The 10665-nt window shown below is 38.6% G+C and overlaps 1 protein-coding gene across 2 annotated transcripts in view; it reads right to left on the bottom strand.

Annotated features, from left to right (window-relative positions):
- Window positions 1–398: 398 nt before the first annotated feature.
- Window positions 399–10665, bottom strand: part of LOC107678532 (calcium-activated potassium channel subunit alpha-1-like) — a 196880-nt gene continuing 186613 nt past the window's right edge. For both annotated transcript variants that reach the window (XM_016473814.1, XM_016473815.1), the window contains 3 exons: window positions 9345–9569; window positions 5705–5733; window positions 399–3974 (listed from right to left, as the gene is read on the bottom strand). In XM_016473814.1, coding sequence (XP_016329300.1) covers window positions 3823–3974; window positions 5705–5733; window positions 9345–9569 — 406 coding nt within the window. In that variant the 3' untranslated portion in view covers window positions 399–3822. The remainder of the gene's footprint in view (window positions 3975–5704; window positions 5734–9344; window positions 9570–10665) is intronic.

Raw genomic sequence — 10665 nt, forward strand, 5'->3', positions numbered from 1 at the left:
TCTTTAGTTTTGAAAAGAACAAGCCACGTAAGACCAGGCTGATATCTTTCTATAGAACAAGGTTTAATCACAGTCATCATTTTTAGAGACTGAAACCGGGGAGTGCTGTAATCATAGGTTGAGAGGCGCACAGTGAAAAGTGTAGATATAAAATGACTTGCTATTGAAATCTACACATTCTTAAGTAGACAATATGTGGAATAATTCAAATGTGAGAGGGGTTATTTGTCATTAAACGTGCCTCTTTAAATATTAGCAGATGTTTGGAAGTGGTGTGTTCCCCGCGTCCAGCACATCCTGTTTCCTCCTCCAAATGTGTGTTTTTAATGAAAAACTGTTTTGGTTCAAATGTCCGGTGTAAATCAAGTAATGACGCAATATACCAGTCACCTGTAGAACACAAATACATCCATTTTAATTTGAGAAAATACAAAAAGAAACCATGTACAATTTATGTACAAACGTTTTGTACAAGACACTATGTTTTATCAGCAGGTTTTATTTGACAGAGATAGGTAGATCAGCTCAGCACCATCAATTTCTTCACGTCTGGTAGTCAAATCAGTCATTCTGCTATGAGAAACCCCAATTTCCTGTAGTGAATATGCCAATAATTACATGTATGGATGGATGTTTTGATTATTTATTGAAGTGGAAGAAAAGACAACAACAAAACTGTAATCCATATTCAAGTTCAGCATGTTAAGACTTGATTCCCTCCAAGTATTTATTCTGTTACAGTGCATTTTCTTTATACAGTTTCTAAAACTTAAATATGTCCTTTACAGTAGAATAAAATAGCCAAAATATGATAGTTGTGTATTACATAGCACATCAGTAAGGTTGCTTTATGTTACTTTAATGAAACACTCTTGAATACATTGACAGGTGATCCAACTAAACATCATAGTCAGTTCTACCCAGCATCTTTCAGTCATTACTGTCCCCTTTTTTGACTTGTTCAGTATCTATAACCAAGGTGCTAGGATTTCAGCAGCTTGCATAGGCAGAAGTGTTGTATGCCCATTTGAATGCCACTTTTCGCTCTAGTGGGTCTTACGGCGTTCCTCCTTTGGTCTTCCTGCACTGCCTGGCTCTGTCCTGGCATGGAGACAAGGATGGCTTGGATGTTCTCCATGCCAGTATTAGATGCCATGATATTCATCCAGTATTACTGACCAATGACTGACTGATGCTGGCAGATGGACACATTTCATGGCACTGTAGAAACTCTGATATGTGTACACTGTAGTTTCTTCACAAGATGTACAAATAAATCGCTTGATACTAAAAATTGCACATTTGTTGCAGTGGAAAAGAAATATCAGTATCACCTCAAACTGTCATTAGGGCTACGAAAGGTAACAAAAAAAAAAAGTAAGCCAGCTTTACTTTGTAGTTTTGTCATCAGGATCGCTACCTGAGTATGTGTTTTGAAAAAGAAAGAAAAGATCTGTAAGCAAACAACCGATTTTGACATTTTCAAACTAGTTGTGATAGTAACATTGAAATGCTGATGACAAAATGGAATGTAAAAACCTGATGGTTAATAATCCTCAAAAAGAAAGAGCTAGTTTGCTTTCTGCTTCCTTCAACATGCATCTACACTTTTCTCATCAAATGAAACCTGCTGTCTTGACTGCGCCATCAGCCTTTCTTTGTAATGTAGTTCGTTATAGGAAAAAGACCTTACATAGAAGAAAATAAATAAATCAATTGGACATTTAACACCAATGGATTCTTTTTAGCTCAAAAACTTTTTTTTTTCAGGCTAGCAAGTATGTAGACAATCCAATTATACATAGTTTACTCACATTTGTATTCTTTTTTTCCTTCATTTATTAAGAAATCTACTTGCTACAAAGTGTAACACCAATGTAATCACAATTCAGAAAATCACTTCAGGACAAAGCCTAATTGTCCAGTAGATAAACAATAAAGCTGAGCTCCTTTTACTTGAGAAAGTAAACGTGGACTAGAACGGGCAGAATTTATACAACAGATTTATATTCTTTTGCTCAACGGATGAACGAGCGCTAATGTCTCTTTTCTTGCATCTACAAGCTATTAGTTCACTGCTACTTCAGCACGCCTTTACCAAGACCTAATTTAGGTCAAACATCGCTAATATTACTATGACTCTACCCTCATTACAGAAAGAGCAGAGTCCCTCCTCATGTGCATCTCTGAGTTCATGGCTGTCTGAGGATCAACATCGTGTCATCAGTCATTCAATATTGGTTTTCACCTCCGTTAGCTTATGAAAATGAAAGCATATACGTTTGTTTTAGTAGTAGAGCTCGAGGTCCTTCAAAGCAGCCCGTGTAAGTATCAAAGAGCACTGCAGATGGCAAGCTGAAATGGTACCTTTTGGACTCGGGTTCACAAATCTTTGACGGTTCCCGGTTGATGTTACGTGATTTGCTATTAAGATATCTTTAAGATACATTTAGAAATAAAGTTCTCTGATATGTATAAAAATAAGTACAAAATGATTACGCTCATGGATAAAAAATAAGTATGTACTTATGTATAAATCTGACAGAGCACTTGAAGCAATGTTCAAAGGTCTGTGAAACATTTGTATCAATATACGTTCTACTTCAAGGTACAACATAGTCGTGTAGCCTTGATAGAAGTGAGTGACGTTCAAATCCATTCAGTCCACAGCAAGAGTCATCCACAAGTTACATCTTTGGCTGATAATTGAACATTATGATTGAGCTTATGTATTTGCTCTAGAGTATAAGGCATCACGGTTGGTCACAGGGAACATCCAAGCACTTTTCCGCCCCTGTGCCAACCCTGTGTCAGGCAGTGGCTACACCCAAAGGAGGAACCAATAATGCCCACTTTTTGCAATATGTGGCATTTTCAACCGTATATATATTTTATTTTCTCAGCGTTAAAGCTCAATCATTGTTGAATTATCAGCAGGTTACAGTAGTGTTTCAGTCAGTCACATTAATAGCAGACATGCAAACAAACATGTTATAATCCTCCATCACAGACAGTTTCCCACACCAGCAGTCATAGATGATGGAAAGACATCAACAGGCGTAGTGCATATCCTCAATGTATTGCCAATTCCGAAGAGGTACGTTGGGGACGGTCATTTGCATTAGGTACAACAAACATTTCCATGTGTATGTGTGCCTAAACAGTCTGTAGAGATGGAAATGGGCATCCTTTCCAGAGCTATAAGTTCAGGTTACTTCAGGCAGCCTTCAGCACACACCATGCATGAATACAGTCACGCAAACACTCGTTTCCCTGAACAAAACCATTCAGTTAACAGCCTCAAACTCAGGAGAACCGAGGGAAAGCTTTGACTCTTCTGTGAGCGGTGCTCGAGTGATTACGCGGTAGTGCAAAACGAAACGGACGACAGATACGTAACTCAATCGGCAGGGCTGATCTTTGGGTAGTGTTTGGATGATGTGAACGACGGTGACCCTCATCCTCCATTATAGCACCCTCTGCGTGGAGTCAGGTCACGGCAGAGGTGAAATATTGCAATGAATCACAGGAAGTACTTTTTTTTTCTTTTTTGTTTGCCGTTAACGTAATTTTAAAAAGTGTTAGGGGCTGTACAATCCTTACTTGATTGTCATTATGTATACATATATAAATGTATGGAAGTAACATTAAAGGTATAGACATAGGAAGTCCCTTCCAGTTCTCAATCGCTTCAAACCCTCGAGTTGAACAAGGGAAGAACAATGTGTCGCCATCATCTCAGTCATGGTTTCGCGATTAGTGCTCATCTTTTACAGCAGGATGACCCAAGTCCCTCCATAACGGTAAAGGCCGGGGATTCGTTCAGCATTCATCTTCGACTTCTCGGATAGGTGGAATCAGACTGCTAGTGGATTTGTACTGATTGACTTGGTTGGCCATGTGAGTGCTCATGGGCTTGATTTGAATGTTCCTTGGGTATGCGTTTTCTGCTTCATCTGTAAACCATCTCTTTTCTGTGAGACCGCCGGGCAGGAGAGAAGCAGAAGACGAGAAACATAGCGTTAATATCAGATCTTTAAAGCAGGATCATGCATCTCTATAAAAAAATTATAATAAAAAACTCCCACACTCTCTTTCTCTCTCTATAGAGTACATTCAGGACACAGAGTGAAACACATTGTTGGACCTATTACTGATTTCATGAGGCAGCACGGAATGTAAAAGCATTTACAGCCTTCAAACAAGGGCGTACTATAGCCAAATAGAAATGATTGTATCATGCTGTGTATTTGAGCACGTTATCACACGATCGGGTCTCTGAAATCAGGTGTTTTATTCGGAAAAGTATCCTATGAGGACTTAAGCTATGCGTAGGGCTGGCATCCGTCCTCATCACATTCACTTTCTCCTAGGCAGTGTCATTTTCCAGCACTCCAACATTTCCAACTATTCCTCCAACTTGAAATGTGCTGCACACCTTGGAGTGTCAGGCTGCGACGAGCCGTGGGGGGAGAGTGTCACGGCACAGTCGTTTGATGTAAGTGGAGCTGTGCCTGAGGTGGTGCAAGGAGTCAGCCACCTCGCTCCCTTCCCCTGAGTTTACTACTGATGCTGGCACTTACATTGCCCCGAGACATCCTCTGGCTCTGCAAGGGTTAAAAGAGCCAATTCCAGCAGCACAGGGACTCTCATCATGGCTCCCCTCTCTCACACAGATATTTGAGGTGAATTTCAGCTGAGTGCGGAACGTGAAACCACTTATGCCTGGTTTGAGTGGGGAACTTTTAACGGATCGAATCTACATTGTTTTGGATTAATGCAGCTGTAAGCCATGAGCGGTCGTAATCTTTCTTTAATTAAAAGATGTTTTTAGGCACAACGCAAAGTGGCAAATATGACAAAAGCCACCAATGCATCATTAATAATTAGCGATACTGGCCAGGCTGGAGACTGACATACGTGGTAGTTCCCCATTTGAATTCTATATTTATTTAATAATTTTAATACAATTTTTAACAAACTATTTCACAAATAAAAAATAAGCACTGAAACGCAGTTTTCTTAAAATTTGAACAAATATTGTATAAAATAAATGTTTCTGCATTGCAATTGTTTTTATTTAAATGTGAAATGTAATAAATTGTAATAATAAATAATTAACATGGTAAACAAAATTATTTTAAATGTATTTTTTTAAATTTCAGATTTTTATTAATTATATTCTAGAATAATATAACATTATAGAATTGGATTGAATGGCTTTGAAAACACCTCCCTGAATCAGATTTTATTATTTTCCAAATGCCTTATTAGAATTGAATTAAGCGAAACAAATACATTTTGATAACCTACATGTAGGAACAATGTGCAGACACACTGACCTCTCACACAATGCAGTTTGTCTTAAAGAAAGAAAAACCTAATGAGAGGTAAATGAACAAGAGGAACTCAAACAAGTCGAGGGGGACTACTGAGAGAGATCACTGGAACCTATCGGACGGAGGTAGAGAGAGGATGATAGTCAACCGCATGCAATGCTGGGATGGTCCTGCGCATGACAAGAGTTAGGCAGTAGCAGCAGCCATTTGCTTTCAGTTAGAAAGCAAAGGTGAAAAGTAGGCATGATTTCACTGGAAAGTAAAATCAAAATCCCCTCTCATAACAGTGCTCCACAAAGGACAAAGTTATGATTAAAAGATCCCACAACAGGTGCTGTATCATGCAGAATCATTAACTTGCATACCTGGGCCCATTCTATTCATCCTTGTTGCACTTTAGAAAAAAAAGTGGTCTATGTAAGTTTTACAGTGTTTAAGGCAAGTAACAGGTCTCAAACAGAATAACTGACATCATATCGCTACATTTTTAGTCTGGTTAATATATTGTGAATTAAAAATCATAACCATCTTTATTTTACACTAATGAGAAATGATTCTTATAAAAATCTAAATAAAATGTTACTAATACTAATTCAGGATTTAAGACTACAAACTATTTAGCTCATTTAATATTAAAGATTATGATGGATCTGACCATTTAATTTTATCCAATAAAAAATAAATTTGTATTGTAAAACTCTTGAAAAAGACAATGTGCTTCTTAAATCTGGAAAAATAGATCACTTATTAACTAATGTAACCTAATCTCTAAGGGGGAACATCTTACAAGCCAGAGCCCGACCGATATATCGTTTTGCCTATTTTATCGGCCGTTATGAGCCTGTCGCAGATATATTGGTATCGGCGTATATGCCACCGATATGAAATTTTTTTTTACATAACAAAACGCAGATAAAATGCTTGTAAATGGTGTAATTATGTAGTTTGTCCAGCAGAGTGCGCTCCATTTTTTGCTACTGGCGATCTGGATGAAATGCTTTAAAAGCTTAAGTGTATGGAATACCATTGAAAATTTGAATGGCCATATCTCCGTAACGGCGCGGCGGATCCGCACCAAATTCGGGGGATCCCTTCAGCTCGAGGAGCCCTCTCGAATGCTAAATCGAGTGTACGTAGGCCCCCTTTCGAATGAGACCACCCCCGCGTCGATAGCCCCCGGAGTCCGGTCGGGGCCGACCGATCTGGCGATCCCGGTGGGCGGCGTTCAGGAGGGCTCCTCGAGCTGAAGGGATCCTCCGAATTTGGTGCGGATCCTCCGCCGCGTTCGCGAGATAGTGACACCAGCCAACTCTTTCACTTCAGTAAGGAGGTCTCTTGTTCAGGCAGCAGCATTCAAGCGGTGTCTTAATGGTAAGTTGCTAACTAATTTGCGGCTCGAGCCTGTTGAATGGTGAGTTAGCGCTAGGTTGGTGAGACGTAATGCTATTAAGCAGTGGTTCTTAATCCTGGCCCTCGTGACCCCCCGCTTTGCACATTTTGTATGTTTCTCATCACTTCAGAGGTTTGTTCTATTCGACCGTAAATGCCCTGCGAAGTGGACATCACAGGATATTCTGCCATGATTACAGTTTGAAGGGAGCGTACATGTTTATATTCAAAGGGCATTAAAGTGCGCAAGACGTGAATTTAAATAGTATTTATTTACAGAGGTATATTATGTCACACTTCACACTACTCTAGTAAGTTTCGTCTGTGTGTGAAGACAGAGGCGTAGTGCAAATCCATGAATTAATGTTCCGAAGTGAAATAAACTTCAACGGAATAAAGTTGAATGGAAATAAAGTTGAATAAACTTTAACTTTACTGTTCAGTGCACTGATGTCAGACTCCTATTGGATAATAAAGTGTACTGTTAAATTGTTAAATACCCTGCCTCCATTACATATCTTTGTCACGTCATTATAAGTGTTTCATCACCACATTTGAGTGATCATTACTAGGGATGTAACGATTAACCGTGAGTCGGTTGAAAATCGATTAAAATATGTGACGATTCAAATCGGTTGATATGACAAACAAATCGCGATACAATTGGAGTAGGAGTTTATATGAATTTATCTCTGAGGAGAACTGACTATCTTTAGAAAAGTTTACATGGTATTTTCTTGGTATCTTGCCTCTGTATAATGCATATTAAAGCAGCGTTCATAAGCGCAGCGCTGCTTTGTTTACAGCGGTAACCCAGGAAACACTATCATTGTTGTTCATAAGCACCACCTGCTGTCAGAGAGTGAATCTGCGTCTCTTTCAGCCCGTCTGCTGTATTTGTTTCTTGCAGATGTTTTATGTAATATAGTTTCACAAAACTAAAGTCAGACCATTCTGTTTTTGCTTCAAATTTCGAAATTATACAGTCTAATTTAGATTAAAAACTACTCATGCTACATGTATGCCGCATCTTTGTTTGGATCATGATTAAAATCCAATGGTTGCCTCTAATTTTAAATGGAAAGAGCACAGACAAAGCCTTAGATTGTTCATATTAAGAGATTTATTTTATTTGTGTAACTTGTTTGATTTGGGGTTTGTTTAAAAATTTCAATTTAGTTTTGTTATATATCAATTTCACTAAGAAACGTGCAGCAATAGCCTAATGATACGACACCTTTTCATTTACGGTATAATGTCTTCAATCTCATTTTGTTTAAAAAAAATTGAGAAAATCGAATCGTGAAATCAAAATCGTGATTTGAATCATGAGTGAATCGTTACATCCCTAATCATTGCAAAAACTGTGTTTATGTGTATATATATTCTTTTTATGTATAGACTGCATTCTATATATAGTACCAGTCAAAAGTTTGGACACACGAATGGGAAAGTGTCCAAACTTTTGACTGGTACTGTACTATAATATAGCCCACACATAAAGAATATCGGCCGGTATATCGATATCGACCTTTTTTTTAACTCCCTAATATCGGTATCGGCCCTCAAAAAACCCATATCGGTCGGGCTCTATTACAAACTCTAACTTTTTGAATTACAACTTTTAGGCACGTATTGTAACAGGCACTGAAATCAATGCAGGGTTTTACAACATCCCATAATACCTTGCAGCACCTCCATTCTGGTGAGAGATAAGTCTCAACAACAGCAGCTTCATGAAGACTGTATATGTAGATGATAAAGGTTTCAAAGCTGGAAATTTGAAAAGATCCACACTTAAATTATCCAAAGCTTCTACAAAAATACACACCATAGGAGTTTCTGCACCTGCAAGGCATGTGGATGGTGTGAAACCATTTATGCTATGATAATGTCTCTAAACCCTACATGGAACATAAAAAAAAAATCACTAGAGCATAAATAAAAATAAGCCACTAACACAGACTAAAAACATGATGATGCAATTTGCAGTTCTCACACACACAGACATAATGATTGGACAAACAGGAAGGCAAGAAATTAATTAATGCCGTTTCCTTACTCTTATATGTGGAATAACGACCAAAATGATCTATTACCTATACACAAATGCTGATGGAAAATTCTGCCTCTATTTCCGGAACATTATTAAGCTTAATAATAAATATTAAATAAACAGTTCTAGAGGTCTGCATGGGACCTGCAAATTTCATAGTGTTATTATTAATTCATACATTTCAAATTCCAAATTTAATCCTGTGCTGTAACAAATCTAAACTGGTGCATACTTTTTGAAATGCAGACCTCTAGTTTATTTTCAAAAGCTCACAGGTTGATTGTGTTTGTAGAAATGCAACAGCGATATGCAGACATGTTCCTGGTTACGGTGAGCAAATGATAAGCAATGATCAAATGGTCAAAGTTCTATGTGTGGTCAAGGCAAGGGCCACATGCACATAACAATGAAGCAAACTCACAAACAGAACATGGAACGCTGAGTACAAACACACACACACCGCATCCTTTCTGTACAAGGCGTGCTAAACCCACAGAAGTGAACAAACACACACATACACTCACTCTGCTGGGTTAAAGAGAGAAATAAGGCCAACTTACTTCTGTTTGTCACGGGCTTCACGTGCTTTGCTGCTGCGGTTCTGCCGGTTCGTGGCGGGGATGGAGTGAACAGACGAGCTCTTCTTGCTGGATGAATGAGAGGAATGGGAGGAGTGGGACAGGCTCGCTCGGGACTGGCCCGCATTGTGGTCAAACTGCATCAGACAGAAGATCAGGTCCGTGGGCACCAGCTCAAACTCATAAGGTGGGTTTGTGATGACATACCTGCACACATGTTCAAGGATCTCATGTAAGATATAGCATTTATTTACCTTGTTTAATGTTAAGATGCTATTTTGCACTTAGCAGAACAATATTAAACAGGTTTATAGGTAAAGTGTTTAATTTCTGCACCACTTATAGTTTTCCATCTACATATATATTACCATCATGACTAATCTAAAGTTTCCTCATCTTCTGTAACTGTTAATTATCATTCAAATGTGCCACATAATCCTGATCCTCTCATGAAGCACACGAGGGACTCTTACAGTTGATTCCAATATTCAAATATTAGCATGTGGCTAAGCTAACAGCTGGATTCTAATAATAGTAATACTAGTGCACATAATAACATTGAAAAAACATCAGTACTGATTTCACTACTGATTATAATCATACTTAAAAATGTTTGAAATGGCTAAAAAAACATTCACTGAACTTGCAAAATGCACTATGGTGTAGCTTTATCCATGAAGGACACGTGACAGTGCCTTAGATTGTGGATAAAATCAGCACTGTTGCCAACTCTCGCGAGACAAACAAGCAACCGCAGCTTCAAAAACAAGCCCAAAATTTTTTGATAATTTATTATCAATATTATTTATTATCAATTATTTATTACCAATAAATGAGCCCGCAACATATTAAATTGAAACTATCCTTTTATCTGAAAAGCAAAAACGCTCTTGGTTACTCACATGTAACCTCGGTTCCCTGAGATGAGGGAACGAGACATTGCTATGGGAATTACCCTTTTCTCCAAATACTACTGAAGCCTTACTGAATCACGCCAGTGAAACTGGCCAATGGCGTTCAAGCGCGTGAAATATGAGGGGCTCCCACTCTATATAAAGCAGCGCTTGTATGTCATCTATTCAGAATCTTGACTGAAGCAACTTGGCATTCTAAGATCCTGAGCTAGGTGACACGGCAATAAGAGCAATGTCTCGTTCCCTCATCTCAGGGAACCGAGGTTACGTGAGTAACCGAGAGCGTTCCCTTTCGATTCGGTCACTCTACATTTCTATGGGAACGTATAAAATCCCGCCGTGTCACAGCGATGGAGCCTGTCTCGACTAAGTATGTCAAGTTTCACATA

Source organism: Sinocyclocheilus anshuiensis, unplaced genomic scaffold, assembly GCF_001515605.1.
Source record: "Sinocyclocheilus anshuiensis isolate Anshui unplaced genomic scaffold, SAMN03320099.WGS_v1.1 scaffold536, whole genome shotgun sequence".
NCBI classification, from domain to species: Eukaryota; Metazoa; Chordata; class Actinopteri; order Cypriniformes; family Cyprinidae; genus Sinocyclocheilus; species Sinocyclocheilus anshuiensis.